General features: G+C 43.7%; 1 protein-coding gene across 10 annotated transcripts in view; it reads right to left on the reverse strand.

Annotated features, from left to right (window-relative positions):
* The window catches only part of COL4A4 (collagen type IV alpha 4 chain), a 122,932-nt gene that overhangs the window by 93,918 nt on the left and 10,919 nt on the right, over positions 1 to 18,095 (reverse strand). For 4 of the 10 annotated variants that reach the window (XM_053598290.1, XM_053598286.1, XM_053598291.1 and 1 more), the window contains 3 exons: positions 12,022 to 12,206; positions 10,977 to 11,019; positions 7,874 to 7,951 (listed from right to left, as the gene is read on the reverse strand). The exons of 3 other annotated variants lie outside the window; for them this stretch is intronic. In XM_053598290.1, the coding sequence (XP_053454265.1) occupies positions 7,874 to 7,951; positions 10,977 to 11,019; positions 12,022 to 12,068 (168 nt within the window). In that variant the 5' untranslated portion in view covers positions 12,069 to 12,206. Of the gene's footprint in view, positions 1 to 7,873; positions 7,952 to 10,976; positions 11,020 to 12,021; positions 12,207 to 13,328; positions 13,409 to 18,095 lie in introns of all 10 variants that reach the window. 3 more of the 10 variants (XM_053598292.1, XM_053598293.1, XM_053598289.1) reach the window with 2 other exon arrangements.

Here is an 18,095-nt window from a genome sequence, read left to right on the forward strand (position 1 = left end):
GCTCCTCTTCCTCCTGGTTGGAGCGCCCCGAGCCCCTTATGGCTTCCCTGGCCTCTTTTCACTTTCCCTTGAGCAAACTCCTCCCTTTCCAGGGGTCGGACTCCATCCACAGTCAAATCCAATTCCCTCGATACCCATCCCAGACCTCCCTTCCTGAGCTCTGGCCTCACACCAACTGACCCAAAGCTCTACAAATACCAAGCAGGATACGTGAATGTGCCCACTGACCACACAGCTGGTGTGTCCGCTGCCTGGGAGCCCTGCGAGCATCTAATCTCTCCTCTTTCCTATTGGGTCTTCCTCCCAAATATTTCCAACTTCCATCAGCATCCTCAGCCTCCCCACTCACCCTCTTACTCAGCCACCAGAACCTCCCAGCAGGGTGACTGCAGTAGCCTCCTAACAGGTTTGCTCTAACACTGCCCTACCTCCCCTGACCCTGCCATATTCTCCAAACAGCAGCCAGAATGATCTTCTTATAATATAAATTCAACCTGCTTCTTCCTTTACTAAAATCTTTCAAAGACTTAAGATGCGGGATAATCTATCTGCTGTTTCAGCTGCATCTGATGCCACTGGTTCCTTATCTCTCTCTGGCCATCTGTTGGTACCTTAAACATGGCACCATCTCCTTCCCCCTTCGGGGCCTCTGTAGGGGCTGTTCTCTTTGCCTGAGCACTCGTGGGGAGCTGATTGGCGCTCACAGAAAAAAACAAGTCCATGTCCTGATCCCTGGAACCTGTGGCTATTCCCTTAGATGGCAAAAGACCTGATGAAGTTAAGAACCTTGAGTGGAGGAGGTGTTTATCCTGGGTTTTCCAGGTGGGGGGCCCGAAACACCATCACAGGTATCCTTGTAAGAAGGACACACAGAGAGATCTGTCAGAGACACGGGAAGGTGGAACAAAGATGGCACCAGCAGTGAGGAGCCAAGGAAGCCACCGGTGTGGATAGCCACCCGAGGCTGGAAGAGGGGACAGTGTCTCCCTGGAACCTATGGAGGGAGCCCAGCAGTGCCAACCTCTGGCATTTAGAACTTCCGGCTCTTAGAACTTGTAAGAGAATACATGACTGTTGTATTAAGCCACCAAATACCTGACAATTTGTTCCAGCAGCCACAGGAAGGAAGATGATGCTCTTCCGCCAGGCTGTGGCTAAGTGACCTCTAATCCCACCAGACCCAAGCCCACAGCTCTCTGTCCCTGCTGAACTCTCTCACCCACACATGCTCCTCTGAAACCAAGTTAGGGCACCAAATTATCCACACAGCGAGGGTGCGAGGATGTGAGGGTCTCGCCTTATGTCTTCTCTGATGTGGACCAGGCACCTGCAGCAGTGCCAGCCCTCAGCAGGCAGTGAGAGGTCACAGTGGAGGAGGGTCTTCTTGGTCTCTCCTCCTAGGTGCTGAGCTCCAGCCTAGGCATGACTTTACTCTTTCTCGCTGAGGCCCCACTGCCCAGCATGAAGGAAGTGCTTAGTGTTACTTGCTGAATGAATGGAAAGGTATCATTATTCATTGCGTTAAGACTGTACAACCGAGGTTAGACACAGCAACTCACGCCTGTAATCCTAGCACTTTGGGAGGTGGAGGCGGGAGGATCCCTTGAGTTCAGGAGTTTCAGACCAGCCTAAGCCAAACCGAGATTCCCCCATCTCTTCTAAAATAGAAAAACTAGCAGAGTGTTGTAGTGGGCGCCTGTAGTCCCAGCTACATAGGAGGCTGAGGCAGGAGGATCTCTTGAGCCCAAGAGTTTGAGATTACTGTGAGCTAGGATGATGCCATGGCACTCTACTCAAGGTGACAAAATCAGACTCTCTAGCAAAAAAAAAGGAAAGGATAAAAAGATTGAATGATAGGGAAGTGACAAAACAAGAACCTTGGAGCCATATCTGTTTCCCTGTGGATATCTTGGCAAATTATTTAAAATGATGCCTAAAAGGAAAAACTTGCTTTCTTTCCTAAAACCTTCATAATTCCACACCTTCACTAATTTAGTCAGATCTCACCATTGCACTTGCATTCACTGCTCTACATTTTCTTAGATAGAATATTTTTCCCCAAAGTGGGCCCTGATTTGAGGTGCACCTGTATTGCTTGCTAATCCTTATTTCTTGCCAATAACAAGGCTGCCTCGGTGCTCAGGCAGCAGTGACCCTACTCCCCTCGAGCTCAGCTCGTGGCCCCACATTTGCTGAGCTCTGCACCGGGCTGGTCTGCCTGGGTTCACACCGGGTCGCAGAGCTCGGTAGTTGTTGCTATGGAATTGAACTCCACTGAGGAGACCAAAGGCTCTGCTACAAATCACTGACCACTTAATGAGGTGACTGACCAGGGCCGACACTGCAAACCCGCCTTCAAGACCAAACAGCAAGGAGACTTCCAAAAGGAGGTTCTCCTGTTAGTTTTCCATATCTCTACTTGGCCTGTTTGGAAAATAAATAATGCATTGTACAGTGGAGTAGGCAAACATAAGCTGACTCTCTCTCCTTCCTCACACACAAACGGTAGATGTAAACAAGGTTTTCAGCAGACTGAAAGCGAGATTAATTGCAGTTATTCTCCTGCACAGACGTCGGCTACCTGCTTCTCCCTCTGTGGTTATTAATAGTATAAGTAATATAAAATTATAGGCAGGGATCTTTCCTCTTCTTCCCCAGGGCTTCTGAACCTTTTTTGGAAATATTTCCTCAAGCATTCACATAGGACATCCCACAGATGAAGATTCATCCTTTAACTTTTGCAAGTTTTCTATTCTCCAAAAGCAACGTTACTAATCCCCACACTAGGGGACAGTTTAACAAACGGAACCCAAGTCATAAACTGAAAGCTGGTAGCTAAATTTCAGCTAAGAAATTGGTTTAATTGTTAGGCACTAAAACTTTTCAGATTGAGGTTTTAGAAGAATTATGGATTCTGATGCCGCTACATGACAAATACTGTGTCCAGCTCCCTGCAGCCCCGGTACAACGGTCTCTTCCTGAGGCCCCTATAACTCAGGTCACCTGCTGTCTCCTAAAGGCATCTCCATCTGTCCCCTCAGACAGGGATTTCATTTATCAGAGAATTCTCCACAATGAGCCAGAGAGTTCTTGGAGAGGAAAGATGGAGCAAGAAAAACCAAAAGGCTGGCAGCGAACGCTCAGGGGTGGGTGGACAGACCAACTTTGCTGTCAGTTGTCACTGGAACTTGTTTACATCAAAATAGAACATAAGTAACTTACGTGAATTTTGGAACATACAAATTATTGCTCTGAAACGTTTTTGCAGCTCCAGTTAGAAAGTGTCCTAACACACAGCTGTGTGGATGATAAAGAGAGACTGTGTTCTGGAACTCTGAGTGCAAATAATTTAATGAAATGAAAAACTTTAACCATAATTAAAATTCCCCATGTACATTCCATTTTTATCAGGGATGAGTGAAGGAGACTGCAGGAAAAATACGTGCACGTTTTGTCAGTGATTTGAACTTCCCAAAAGGAAGAGTGACCCACAAATGTTTGATTTCGGGTTTCCGACCAAAAACTCTAAGACAATTCTTGAGTTTTAAGCCATCTGACTTCCTTGTTTATAAAACCACCACATCACAAGCATTTATTTCACTGTAGCTAAACTCCTTTGAATGGAAAAAAAAAATGTAGAGCTATTTTATTCTGGAAAAAACTGTAGAAGATGTCTTTATTATCATCCTCATTATATTAAAATAGAACTCTGAATGTCCCTCATCCTAGTGTGTAAGGACATGTCATTTTCCCTGCAAGGGGACAAGAATTAAATACATAGGGGCTCCCTCCCCTAAAGCTGATAAAAAAAAAAAAAAAACATCAAAGCTTGCCCAACACCACCTCATTCTGACCCTTAGAGAAGGACTAAGATGTTCAGGAAATGTTAAGGCCTTGTCACAAGTCCCTTTGGAAAGCAATTCAATGACTGTCATATGTGAACATCTCATCTCACAGAACCAAAAGACCCTGGAGGACAGACCAGACCTCTAACACATCCCAGGTGAGGGCCCTGAACCTGTAAAAGGTCAAAGGGGAACGCTGCGGTCTCCGACCCTCAGCAGAACTCTTTCTGGGCTGTGCCTTTAAGCTGTCTGAGAGCAGCAACAGTCTCGTTTATTATTGAGGCCCAAAGTGCTTATTTCTGACCTATCTGAAATTCACAGGGGAATTTGAACTATGTGAGATTACTCATTTCATAATAGGCCTAAGTGCTAGTGTAGGGGGAGAAAGACCTTCCCTCGGGTACAGCAAGCACCTCTGAGTCCCCAGCATGCCCCCTGGCCAGCAGCTCAGGCTCCAAATTCATGTCCAGGCTAGAATCTGAATTGAATTCATTAATTTATGTGTACTAACTGCTGGTTATATTCTATCTATTGTGATAATCTCAAAAAAGTAAAAAGAGAAAAAAAAAAAGAAAAGAAAATGATGCCTTAGTTCCCCAAAGGGGAGAAACAAAGGCAGGTAAATTGCATTTCCAGAGTGTCCAGCATGGGTCAGAAGTCAGGATTAACTTTTTACTCATTTCTCGAGATGCCCCTTGATGGGCGTGCGCTTCCAATCTAATCCAGGAGGTCAGACCTTCCCACTCAAGCCCAATCAGAGCTACAGGACAGGGCAGGAGGAGTGCACAATATACAAATAAGTGACCGTCTGTGAGAGGTCCCAGGAAGGAGACCTCAGTACTGGCTGGGGGAGCAGGAAGGCAGAGGCAGTGTGTCAGTGAGAGGCAGTCAGAGAAGGGTAGATAGAGGCTGGGAATATTCAGACTATCTTCAGAGGGAGTGAGTGGCCCATCTGCTGTAGCAGGAGAGGTCAAAGGGGCCAACAGGGATTACAGGTGAGAACCCAAGTAGAAGGGAGACCAAGAGCCTCGCGCAGTGCACCGATGAGGCTGGACTTTATTCCCCAGAGCACAAGGCCAGCCTTGCCTGTCAACAGTTGCTTTAGACACAGCACTTTTGATGTGCAGCTTGATCAAACTACCCACTTGGCCATTAACTCAAAGAAAGAAATCATTTCCTTCTTAGGAATGCCCAGCTATGCCACAAATGGGTCGCGCCGCCTCAGGGCAATGCCTTGAGCCTGTGGAATTTGATGTGTTCTTATTGTTACAGTCCACCTGGAGCTGCTGCTGCAGCTCAGAGGCTGGCTGGCTGCGGAGGACTTGAGCACACTGACCTCTCAAACCACCTGCCAATTATGCACAGGCCATGCCCCCACATTCTCAGCTGGAAAATGTGCCCAGTGATTTGCAGCCTTCTGATGGGAGAGCCATCCATCTTGGGAAGGGCAGAGGTTCCCCGGTGACACACACACACACACACACAGCTCTCTCCGACCACCCAGAAGCAGAGTGCAGCTCCCTCCCCAAGCCTGCACCAGGCTGAGAGTGCTTGGGAGGGAGTGAAGTACACTCTGTGCACACGGACTAGATTCTGCTTGTTTAACAGCCCAAAGAAATAGAAGAGTCGGGGTAAATATGAGGAAACTGAGGCTTGGTCACAAGGAGGTGCCCACCCAAGTTCCCAAAGTGATGCTAAAACCCAGCCATTGGAACCTTGGTACTATGATCTTTCCGTGACAGTGCAGCAAATGAGGCTGCCAAAGCCAGATGCCTGTGGGGAGTCCAACTCTTCTGCTTCGGAGCAAGTTGTTTAGAAGGCTTGGGAATTTAGGATTCTTGTATTGGCAGATGGAAATAATAAAACTACCTGCCTCCCAGAGCTGATTGTGGGATTAGAACAGGGCTTCTCAGCCTGGGCACAGCTGGCATTTGGGACGGGTAAGTCTGAGGCGTGCAGGCGGCCCTGCGTGTGGTGACATGTACAGCCGCACCTCGGCCTCTCCCCTCTGGACACCAGTAGCACCCTCGGCAGCCAGATATGAGAACCAAACGTGCCTCTGGACATTGCCAAGTGTCCCTGGGGAAGAAGCAAAATTACCCCCAGCTGAAAACCACTGAATTAGAGCGAGTGAGGTTTGGTAAGGCCCAGAGCACGGCTGTTCAACAACTCACAGCAGCCTCATGTAAATTGGGGGCGGCACCAAGCTAGCCTCATCCCAGTGCCGGTTCCTCTTATTTTTGTGGGTTCCCCAGTCTCCTCCTACCAAAGAGCTGCTCCAATTGGTTTCTCTTGGGTTTTAAGCTCAAAGGTCTTAAAGTTTAGATACACAGAAGGTTCGTTTTCCTTTTTGCATTAGTAGAGTCCTGATATGTTTATTTTAATAACTTCACAAAAAGGCCAGGATTTTTTTCCTAAATAATACATATGTTTACATGGAAAAGCTAAAGCATTTCCTCGGTCACTAGGTTTTAGTGGCCAGACCTTGTTTCTTCGCATCTTCACTTTCTAAATTAAAATGTGAAAGTGGATTGAAAGCTCAAGATAAATTCTGGTGACCAAGATTTTTGACGTATTGAAGAAGCAGCAAAGCAGTTTAAGTATCAAGGGGTTTGCCGGAACTTTTACTCAATAATGTAGCTCCTTATAGTATAAACAGGTCAACAAAGGAGCCCCACACATATTGCACACCTACTGTGTGGAGATAAAGCAATACAGTGGGGAAAATATACAGTCCCTTCTTTGAGGGAGGTAAAACTTTGCATCCTTGTAGACTGCTCTTTATTGAATTAGGCTTTTTCAGTATCACACACAGCCCTAGAGGATTGATTACTGGACAGTTGTTTACTGGACATTTGTATCCCCTCCTAAAAAAACCTGATACGTTGAAATCCTAACCTCCAGTGTCATAGTATTAGGAACTGGGGTCTTTAGGAGGTAATTAGGTCCTCAGAGTGGAGTTCTCAGAAGTGGGGTCAGTGCCCTTAAAAATGGGACCCCCCCTAAAAAGTGGGACCCCAGAAGCTCTTTCTCTCCGCAGTGCAAGGATACAATGAGCAGACAGGCCGGGGGGACAGGAGGGACATCCTCAACAGACGCTGGAAGTGCCGGCTCCCTGGCCTTGGCCTTCCCAGCCTCCCCAATGTGAGAACCACATTTCTGTTGTTCAACCCACGTACCTAGTCGATGATATTGTGTTACAGCAGCCTAGATGGACTGAGAGACTCAAGACTTGGTGAAACCTTCTAAAACACACTCTTTTCTCGTAAAATTGTGGGAGTGATTTTAATTAAAGGATTGTTGGATCTAACAACATCACAAATGAATTAATGGGCTGCCAGCGGCTGCTGTGAGAACATAGAAGGGATGCTAATAAATGTTAGAGACCTGACAGACAGCAGCCCAGGGAGTGCGTGAGCTTCTCTGGAATAGAACAGAGAAGCCAGTGTGAGTGTCAAGAGCTCTGCTCTGGGTGAACCTGAGCAAGATGCTGATGGGCTCCGGACTTTGGTCCTGCAGTGAAAAGGTGGAATGATAAGAAGTAATGTCCCTGAGCTGAAGCATTTTAATTGCATGGAATGGTGCCCTTGCCACAAAATAAGCTGCAAGAAATGCAGCCATTTCTTTGACCAGGGCCCTATTCCACAGGTTCCAATAGGTACTATCCACAAAAAGAGTCCTATGGTCAAATGTCTAGAAAAACCAAAGTTAGTTTCCCCACCCCACCCCACTGACTGCAGTACTTTTCAGAGCCTTTAAATGCTGATCTATCAAGATGGTGACCCAGTATGCGAGAAAGGACCCTTTCTTACAAGACCCGTGAGTGAAGCCCAGCTTCCTGCACTGTCTTCTAAGCCTGACCCACAGTCTATTATAATTGGGAATGCTGCTGAAAAACTTTGATCGTGAAAGATGGAAATACTGTCAACGACCCAGACATGCTAAGAGTCTGCAATGACTCAACGTCCAATATTCACAATGGTTCAACCTTCAGGGACGCTGCCCTTGTGGGTGTTCACGTCACTCACCCGAGACCCCTTTGCAGGAAAGCACTGGCAAACAGCGCAATCTCTTCCTCCGCAAGGACCCAGGTATTTCTTTCCAGTCTGGAAAGGAAAACATCTTATTCAGTGAATCAGTACACATCATTCAACTGGACACCTAATGTGTGTATTATAACAAACGCTCTTGGTCTACCTAACTCATGAGAATTCCACCGTATACACGTGCCTTCAGATCCACGGGAAGAAACGACACTAATCCATGAAAAAGGTGAAGAATTGACACCGCAGCTTAATAACAAGGAGGGTTGATTGAATGAAAAGAAGCTTCCAGAACTGGAGGGGGAACGCTTCTTTCTAAAGAAAGCCATTTTGCTTTAACTGTATCTTCTGCAATTTCTCTCTCTTGGTAAGACTTAATATATTAAGTTGTGAAAAATCTTGCAGGCATGAGATAAGAACATAGTGGAGTCTACTTCCAATGAAAAGCTGGGTTTGCTGTTCAGGACCCCCCTTGCTTTCCCTCCAAGATCAGCAAGGGCACATCTCCCTCATGTAGGAAAATCCTCTGCTAACTGCCTTGGGCTTCAGATTAAAATTGCTCTTCCTATAACTTGCCGAGACCCCTAAAATAGTTTCTAGGATGTGTTTCTCTCTGAACTTGAATCGTTCGGGCCCTTTCCCCACTTCAACACTCCACTCTACTTTGGAGAGCCACGGTACACGCATAGTGACCTTAGGCAAGAATCGGCACCTGTATCTCACGACTCCTCATCATTTGTATGCACAGTCACCAGCTGCTGTAATGGGAAAGCATATTCCCAGAGTAATCAGGGCCACAAGGAGAGCCGTAGTGACACACGGAGTGGCCACGAGGCACCTGTGTCACTATACAGTAACTAGCCTTGAGCACTCGCTCCAGCTGGGGCTGTGGGGCTGGGAGGGTCTGGGAGGGAGAGAGAGGTGAGGCCTCCAGTGGAGGTAAAAGCAGCTCTAGGCACTAGGCCAGCAGTTCTCAACCTGTGGGTCGCAACCCCTTTGTAACAATGAAAATACATCAGGCATTAGGAAGGTTAAGAACCACTGCACTAGGTCCTGGGGACATGGGTAGGGGGATCAAGGAGGCGTCAGGGATAGACTTTGCCTGGGTCATAGCCCTGACTAGTCCAGCCCTCGTTCATTGCACCATTTATGTATTAACCACATATTTTTGTAAGTGATAGAGCTTTTTAAACTTCAGGTTATAAAATTAAGGCTTTAGTCCAACGTATAATGGGAAAACATAAAACAACTGAAGTAATATTTATAGCTCCCATGGAAGACACATGTGCATATTCACATATACACGTGTGGGCCATGTGCACAGGGACATGTGACTACACACGAATGTAAACGTGAAATACGTGAACACACACACATGTGTGCATATATATGGAAAGGACTGGCCAGCAGTTATTTTTCTTTTAATCACCCAATTCTTTTCAGACTTCATTTTTGATGAAAAATATCCTCAAACACAATTCAAAAGACACTCTATGCATACTGAAAAAAGACTTTTTTTTTTTGCAGTTTTGGCCAGGGCCAGGTTTGAACCCATCACCCCCGGTATATGGGGCTGACACCCTACTCCTTGAGCCACAGGCACCGCCCCATAAAGACATTTTTATAAACAAAATTCTCATAAGTCATAATAGGACGTAAGAATTTGAAGCTTGACCAGGGCTAAGCAACTAGATAACTTAAGTCAAAAAATGTATTTGCAGGCTGCGCTCATAGTTCTGTGGGTAGAGCGCCGGCCACATACACCCAGGTTGGCAGGTTTAAGCCCAGCCTGTGCCTGCTAAACAACAATGACGACTGCAACCAAAAAATAGCCGCGTTTTGTGGCAGGTGTCTGTAGTCCCAGCTACTCAGGAGGCTGAGGCAAGAGAATCGCTTAAGCCCAAGAGTTTGAAGTTGCTGTGAGCTGTGATGCTACAGCACTCTACTGAGGGTGACCTAGAGAGACTCTGTCTCAAAAAAAAAGAAATGTATTTGCAGTTTCATAAATATACACCTCTTGATTTCTGAGTAACATTGTTATCTATAAATGCAGAAATATTAAGTTCAAAACCCTGATAAGATTTAAAAAATTCAATGCCTGGGGCCAGGTCAGGACAGCATGAAAACACTTAAAGGGACCAGCCTGAATTCTTGGGTTCATTTAGGGTTGGGCTCGTTACTGTGTGTTCACTGAACTATCAAAGCAATCAGAGGGAAAAAGGGGTCAGCTGATTAGATGACTTGATAACAGGGCAAGTTTGGTTTTTCTACTTCTTGTTGTTTACTTATTTTTGCCAAGCATCACTGAGATATTTGCAGCCAAATTACATTTCAGGGAAGAATCTGTTTAAAGTAAATTAACAGATTCTAATAAAGAAACAATAATTGTCACATATAAAGCTTTTACCTAAGCCAGTAAAAAAGGAAAAGCAAGAGATGATTTTAGCCTCTGCAAAGTTCTACATAAACATTCCCCCAACAAACATTTGAAAGTGGGAAGTGAATTCATAAAGGAAAAGCCAGCACCTCAAAGATATACTGAGCCCACTGAAAAAGATAAAGACAACATCTCAGGCAACTAGACATTCACAGTATGAACCACATTCGCTGGGTGGACACTTAGACTCTCAAAAAAAAGGAAAAAGTAACTACCTGGTTATCTCAAATATTTTCAAACAAACATCTGTCACATAGAAAGTTCAAGAGAAGAAGCCCTTAATTTCTCAGATATGAATAATCTGTCCTATATTTGTGCCAATATTTTCTTTTTTGAAAAACAAATAATGTGAGTGGATTTTTTTTTGCAAGTTCAAATAATGCAAAAGAGTATAATAGGTGAAAGAAATTTTCTCTGCCAACACTGCCCCAAGTTCCCTCCCACGTGAACTTTTTTTTATTTGTATTTTTACATTAATAAGCATAAGTCATACAATGATCACACACAGACAATAAGCGTATGAGCTTGCATGCAACAGTATCTGTGTGCACCCACACACACGTGCTTTTGGGGATTGTGGACTTGGTTTATTTTTACTGTATTCAATAAGATGAATTTTCAACATTTGATCAGAGCTGCGAATGTACTTACCCCATATACATGTTGTACAGAAAAAATAACAAGGGTAAGTGACCTACAGAAAAACAAAAAACACAGATTACATGGACGTGTCCCTTTTCGTGAGAAAGCAATTTAAAAGCAAAAGAGCTTCTTTCTATTTCTAACAGGCTGCGGCTACCAGGGAGGACATTTGTCATCAGTGACAAGATAAATGCTTTCCTCTCTCGTCATCGTTGCCTTTCCTGGTCTTACTAAGAAGTATGAATCGAACCCCTTTAGTGTGGTCCGCATTGTGCTGGGAAGTGTGGGGACACTGTGAAGGGGAGATGAGCAAAGGCAGAGAAGAGGGAGGGAGACAGCTTTGTTCAGGGACACCGCTGAAACCAGTGTGTCCCAGATACCATTCAGTGGGACCAGCTAGGAGGGAGGAGAGAGGGAAACTTAACAGGACGAGGAAGACGGCTTGGAGAGGAAGGGAAATGGTATGGTATCGTCAGAGAAAAGTCAGATAGGCAAGGGCCTTATAAGCGAGGCAGAATTCCAACTGGGTGTAACTTCATTATGATAAACATAGGGGAGACACAATCAAGAAACCATTAGACATCAGCACACGTTTTCTAGGGTTTATATTTGTCAAAGAGCCTCCACTTCATCATCTTGATGTGAACAGAGCTTCAGGTGATGTCATTTCCAGAGACTAAAACGTGGACGTCTTTGGGGTTTGTTAACCTGTACTCATGAAGTGACTTGTCCCAACCCTACTAGTCAGAGGGACCCCGAAGCTCTGGGCCTGTCAGGCTTTGCTATTCAAACCTAGTGAGTACGAGAGACAGAACCTGGGGCCTTTGGTGCGCAGTTTCTCATTTGGTAATTGGGCAGATGCATCTCAGGGAGAGTAGTGAGGGTTGGTATTTAGTACCACAAATGAATCACAAAATGTCAGGCATAGGCCATAGCTTTCTGGAATGGTTTGGCTTTTTGATACATGAAGCATTCAGATAACCTATACCTTTAGAACCAACACTGGGGATAAATTATTAAATAAAAGCAGGTTAATCATGCTAAGGATACTTACCAGAGATCTGTGGCCCAGGGCTTTGTCCATCTGAAGGCGCACTTCATCAATGCTGTGTGCACAGGCGACTGTCACCGGCAAGGCTCGTTACTTCAAAAAAAAAAAAATTTCTGCCAGTCTTCTCCCCTCTTCCCGGAGATTACTGCTGACAAGTGAGGTTCTGTGTCCTGGGTTAAAGTCTGTTCCTATCACATATATATATATCTCTTAAACCACAGTATAAATTATAATGTTGAAAAAAATTACTTTTATTATTCATAGTAATGAAAATGTTTTCTACTAGTGTTTTGACATAATCTTTCTTTAGTGCTGGTTAAACTGAATATCAGTTTCTCTCCTTAGAAATAAAAATTCTCCATCCTTTATATATCATGAATATATTTTTGAGAAAAGGAAAGATTTTATGTATATGCTATAAATACATATATACATAACTTATATAAAAAATTGCTTCATTTTACTAAGTGTAATTTCCTTCTACTTAGTTAATTTTTTCCCTCAAACATCAATGTTAAAAATTCCTTAAGTGATTTCCTTTTTTTACTTTATGAAGCTAGGAAAAGAAACTTCTACTGTAAAATATATATTTCACACACATACATAAAATACATGTAAAAATATTATAAAAATGTATAAATATTTATAATTATAAAAATTATATTTTAAAAAATATTTTTAGATAAAATGGTACAACTGCTGGGGAAATATTTTGGCAGTTCCTCAAAAACGAACATAGAGTTACTGTATAATCCAACAATTTCACTCCAGGTAATATGCCCACAACAATTGTAAACACATGTTCACACATAAACTTGTACATGAACATTCATAGCAGCATTATTCATAACAGCCAAAAAGTAGAAACAGCCCGAATGTCCATCAGCTGATAAAAAAAAATGCTGTATGTCCATACAATAGAATATTATTCAGCCATAGAAAGAAATGAAGTATTAATATGTGCTACAACGTAGACAAATCTTGAAAGTTGCCAAATGAAAGAGTCATCTATTTTGTGATTCCAATGTATATGAAATGTCCAGAATAGACAAATTCATAGAAGCAGAAAATAGATTAGTGGTTGTCGGGGACTGAGAGAGAAAAGAATCAGGAGGTACAAAGTTCCTTTTGGGGATGATGGAAATGTTCTAGAACTAAATAGTGGTTATAGTTGTACAACATTAGGAATATCCTAAAAGCCAATGAATTGTAAACTTGTAAAGAGTTAAAATCATGACTTTTATGTGAATTTTATTTCAATAATAAGAGAGAAAAGGTATTTTTAACCAAAGACTGAAAGAACTCTTTACCTTGATCGAAGATCTCTTTGGCTCAAAGAATTAAAATGCGTCTCTGAAAAAACTTTGGCTCCTTATAAAGAACTGTTCTCCTGGAGAGAAGGAAACTGTGAGTGTTGGATACTACCAGCTATTTTTAAGTTTCTGGATAAATTAATTCAACTCTGTGTTTATATGAGTCTAGTTTGCTAAGTAAGTGGTAGAACAACATTCCATGATGCCAGTTTCAAAATCAAGCAAAAATGAAATCACTTTGAATATCCAGATCTTTATTCCTGTCCCTAAATCCATAATTTTAAATTCTTTTAAGTGGCATTCTAGAAGCAAGTCTCAATAAAACAAATTATTGTTTTGGAAGGAAAACACAAATTGGCTTGAATCATTCAAGCTGTATTTGATATTGTAAACAAATATGAAACAGAGTCAAAAATGGGGCTGTCATCGCGTGGGAATAGATGAGGCAGTGCGTTTCTGTTTTAGTCTATCACAGAAATAAATGAATGAATAGCCCAAACAAGGCAAAGTGCCATGCCTCGAAAACATATGCAGACAACAGCTTTAAAAGATCACCTGCATAGGACACTTCTGCAGAGGTCCTGTGCCTCTCAAAGGACAGGCTTCGCTTTGCTGACTGTTACTCTCTAAGGCAGCATCAGGGCACCACCTTCAACCCAGCTGGGTGGGGGTATGGCCAGGTTTTCTATCCTGTTTCCCCATCACACAGGAAGAGTTCAGATGAGTCCCTGACCCAAGACAGCCCCACACAAAGCCTGCCTGAGTGACAGAAAATTCTGACTCTGGCCATGCCAGGTGTGGTGGCTCATGCCTGTAATCTAACACTGGCAGGCAGAAGTGGGTGGATCTCTTGAGTTTGCAGGTTCAAGACCAGCCTGAACAAAAGGGAGACCCCGTCCCTTAAAAATACATAAATAAATAAAATAGCAGAGCATTGTGGCAGGCACCTATAAGTCCCAGCTACCGGGAGGCTGAGACAAGAGAATCACTTGAGCCCAAGAGTTTGAGGTTGCTGTGAGCTATGACACCATACACTCTACAGAGGGTGACAAAGTGAGACTCTGTCTGAAAAAAAAAAAAGAAAGAAAGAAAGAAAGAAAATTCTGACTCTGGCCTGGAGATGGAACAAAGAGGGAAGCTGGATGAATCGTGCAAGAGAGTGAGACGAAGGAAGATGGAGAGATGCAGGCTACAGTCAGCCCAGGTGAAGGAGACGGGTGAGCCTGAAGTTAGAGCCGTGTTTGCCAACCTTTTCACTCTCACAGTGCACTTGAACTTATAGTTAAACTTCCGTGGCACATTAAAATTAGGTTGCTAAAAAAAAAAAAAAGAGTAAAAAAAAGAATATACTTAATGTGCCTTGAACTTCTTTCAAAAATAATTTAATCAATGATCTTTGAAAATGGAGGAAACAGATACTCTGAGTGAACATAAAAAGCTATTGTGAAGAGAGGAACATGCGCAAAGAGGAAGACAGATGGTCTCCTGAAAAGCTAAAGATGAGCTGACTCCTGAGCGCTACCCTCTTACTGCTGCAGCATCGTGGTCAATTCCCTTTACTTGAGCAGAATGACCTGGGCAATCCCACTAGACCCAAGACTTGGCCTCACCCCTCACAGCTGCTTCCAAGGCTGGGCCACCCCAAGGAGGAGCTCACTCCCCAACCCATGAGGGAACCTGAACATAAGCACCCTGAATCTTTGACCTTTATCTTATTCACAGACCCAAGGAAGGTCTACGGGCTCTTCCCCAGTAGAATATATAGAGAGTGTCCACACAAACTTTATGGACACCCTGTATACACTGGTAATTCCTAGCATGTACACAGTATATTCAGCAAATATCATTTTGTTGTCTTCTTCTAACTTCCTGTGGCTATTTTTTTCTCATTTCTTTATGACATTCCTGGACTTCAATTCCCCTGGGATCCCTTAGGAGTCTCTGCTCGATGTTTTCCAAATGCTAGGTTTGGGAACAACATCTGAGATCTTCCAAATCATTATCTCTACTGCAGAGAATTTGTTTTCTCTGCAACCCAATCTCAAAAATAAATACACCCTGCTGGGGTTCTCACCAATGAAAGGGAGGCAATGGGCGAGATTGGGGGACCAGATAAACATGAGTCTGAGTCCTTACTGCACGCCTCCAGTCACAGAAAGGTATCTGAAGCATACTGTTGTTGAAGCATACAAGTAACTTTAGATCACTGAGTCCTGTTTAATAATTTTTTTGTTCCTTCAGTAAAACAATATCTTATTAACTCAATGACTGCAAGTACTTTCCTCTTGACCTTCTAACACTGAGCTATCTGAAGACTCTCTTTCCAAAGGCTAATTATTTTGATTGTCTGAACACTTGTTTGTATATATATTTCTCTTTCCAAAACAGAACTCTCAAACGTTCAGTTTTTGAAAAGAAAGAAACAAAGGGCCTCAGAGGTCCCAGAAAATGTTCCCAGAAAAGCAATGACATGCTCTATTCATCTTGGTCCACCTGGATTCTTCCTTTCAAGGCCAATGCTTGACCTATTAAGAGTTGATCTGACCATTTCCCAGGATATAGGCTAGTTTCTTGGTTTTGTTCTTCCTAAAATCCCATTTCTTTAGGTAAATTCTACCTTCAGACTCTAAAAGAGGTCAGGTTGATCTGAGCTCCTTAGCAGAACAGTTAATTTCATCCTACATCACAAGAGTCTGGAAGTGGGTCACGAGCCTGTGTGGTCCAGACCTGTGGAACGTGGCTGGAGCTTGATGTTCTCTGAGAAGCAACGAGGAAACCTTGACAAGTGCTCACGTAAATTCTTGAGAACTACTCTGAGTTCCAGCTTGACCACAACACTGCTGGACAACAGCCAAGCTGACCCTCACCTCTTCTTCCCTCCAGATCCAGCTGAATTGTTTGAGAGGGTAGCAGAGTCCTCAGTTGACACTGGAGTTAAGTTGGCTAGTCCCAGGCCAGCTGAACCGCATGTCAGCTGACCCATCATTCTGGAAATATATGCTTCTTTTTTAAATCATTTTTTTTCTTGTGGTCTCCTCCCTTAAGCAACCACTTAATAACCACTTGGAGGTGATTTGCGTTCCCAAAATATGCAGTTGATTTTCACAGAGGAATCCTTTACCTCCGAGTTAAGAATGACATTCTCTATTCAGAATGTTTTCAAGCCTCTTCCCCAAAACACTAATTTCCCAGGTCTCTGTTAGTCTATGATTTCCTCCTTGGGTAAGGCTGGAAACTCCATCTGAGTTCCCTGGACCTTTCAGACCTCCTGTAACTGGTTTTGGGGTGAACTCTGGCAGTGACACCCCATGAGTCCATCGGGCAGGTTGTGCGTGTGCTATCTGCCTTGGATGACTTCTTACCTCAGCTCCACTCCCCTCCATACAAACCATCTGCCTCCTCCATCACTATCTGGTGCTTTCACGGCAAGTGGATCAAAGTTAGTGGATCAAGTTAGAAAGTTTTGTGTCTGGATCAGTAGTTCTCAACCTTGATGATGATGTATTTTCATTGTTACAAAGGGGTCACGACCCAGAGGTAGAAAACCCCTAGTCTAGATCTTGATGGCTCCAATAAACATTTGATTAATTATGTAATTAAAAGTTATACTCAGCAGTGTTATCCTGAGCAAGTTTATAATCCCTCTGAAATCTTGATTTCTCAGTATGTAAAATTAACACCTGAGAAATGTAAATGAGTCTGCTTCAGTGCCTAGGACTTGTGGGGGCCACTCATAAATGTTTCTTTCCTTCCTTCCTAATTTGCAATGGAAACAATAGGCTCACAACACACTGGGGAACTGCTATAAAAGTAAAAACTAGGGCACACCTGGGCAGACCAGGAAGGAACAAGACTGGATTTAGAAAAGAGAGACAATCTGGGGAAATGAAAAAGAAGAAGTAAGCTATGACAGTATTTCATAACTGTGGTCCCCAACTCCGAGGCCATCAACTGGTACCAATCCATGGCCTGTTAGCAACTGAGCCGCACGGCAGAAGGTGAGCACTGGGCAAGCAAGTGAAGCTTCATCTGTATTTACTATCACTCCCCATCACTCACATCACGACTTGAGCTCAACAGAGGCATTAAATACTCATAGGAGCCAGACCCTACCGTAAACAGCACAGGTGAGGGATGGAGGTTGCCTGATCTTTAGGTGAATCTAATGCTCCCCATCCCTGGTCCATGGCAAAATTGTCTTCCATGAAACTGGTCCCTGTGTCAAAAAGGCTGGGTACTGCTGCCTTTTAAATATCAGGAGAGAGAGATTATTGCATGGGATGGATCTTCAGTTAGTGTAGAACAGCGGTTCTCAACCTGTGGGTTGCAACCCCCAGGAACTGTATTAAAGGGCCGCGGCATTAGGAAGGTTGAGAACCATTGGTGTAGAAGAAGGTATACCAAAGGCCATTTCTAGGTAGAACCACAGAGTTAGCACAAGTTCCCTCTAAGAGAACACAAGGAAAATATTGGCATTTGGTTTTATCCACCAGTAGGTGGGCAGCAGCATCCCGCCTATTCCTCCTTCCTCTCTTTCCCCCTTGACTCATCCTCCTCCTTGTTCTCCCTTCTCTTCCTCTTCTTCTCCAGTGTTGTCACCCCCACCATAAGAAATGAGGCTTGCCAGAATTTCTAAGCTGCTGATATGCTAAACCCTATGTTAAGGGCTTTCCATGGAGCTTCAGTCTTCTGAGTAGCCCCCCAAAGTCATGAAAAGTGTACTTCTGTCACAGTAAGGTACACAGTTAGTAAGTGATATGTCCA

This window comes from Nycticebus coucang, chromosome 7 (genome assembly GCF_027406575.1).
Source record: "Nycticebus coucang isolate mNycCou1 chromosome 7, mNycCou1.pri, whole genome shotgun sequence".
NCBI classification, from domain to species: domain Eukaryota; kingdom Metazoa; phylum Chordata; class Mammalia; order Primates; family Lorisidae; genus Nycticebus; species Nycticebus coucang.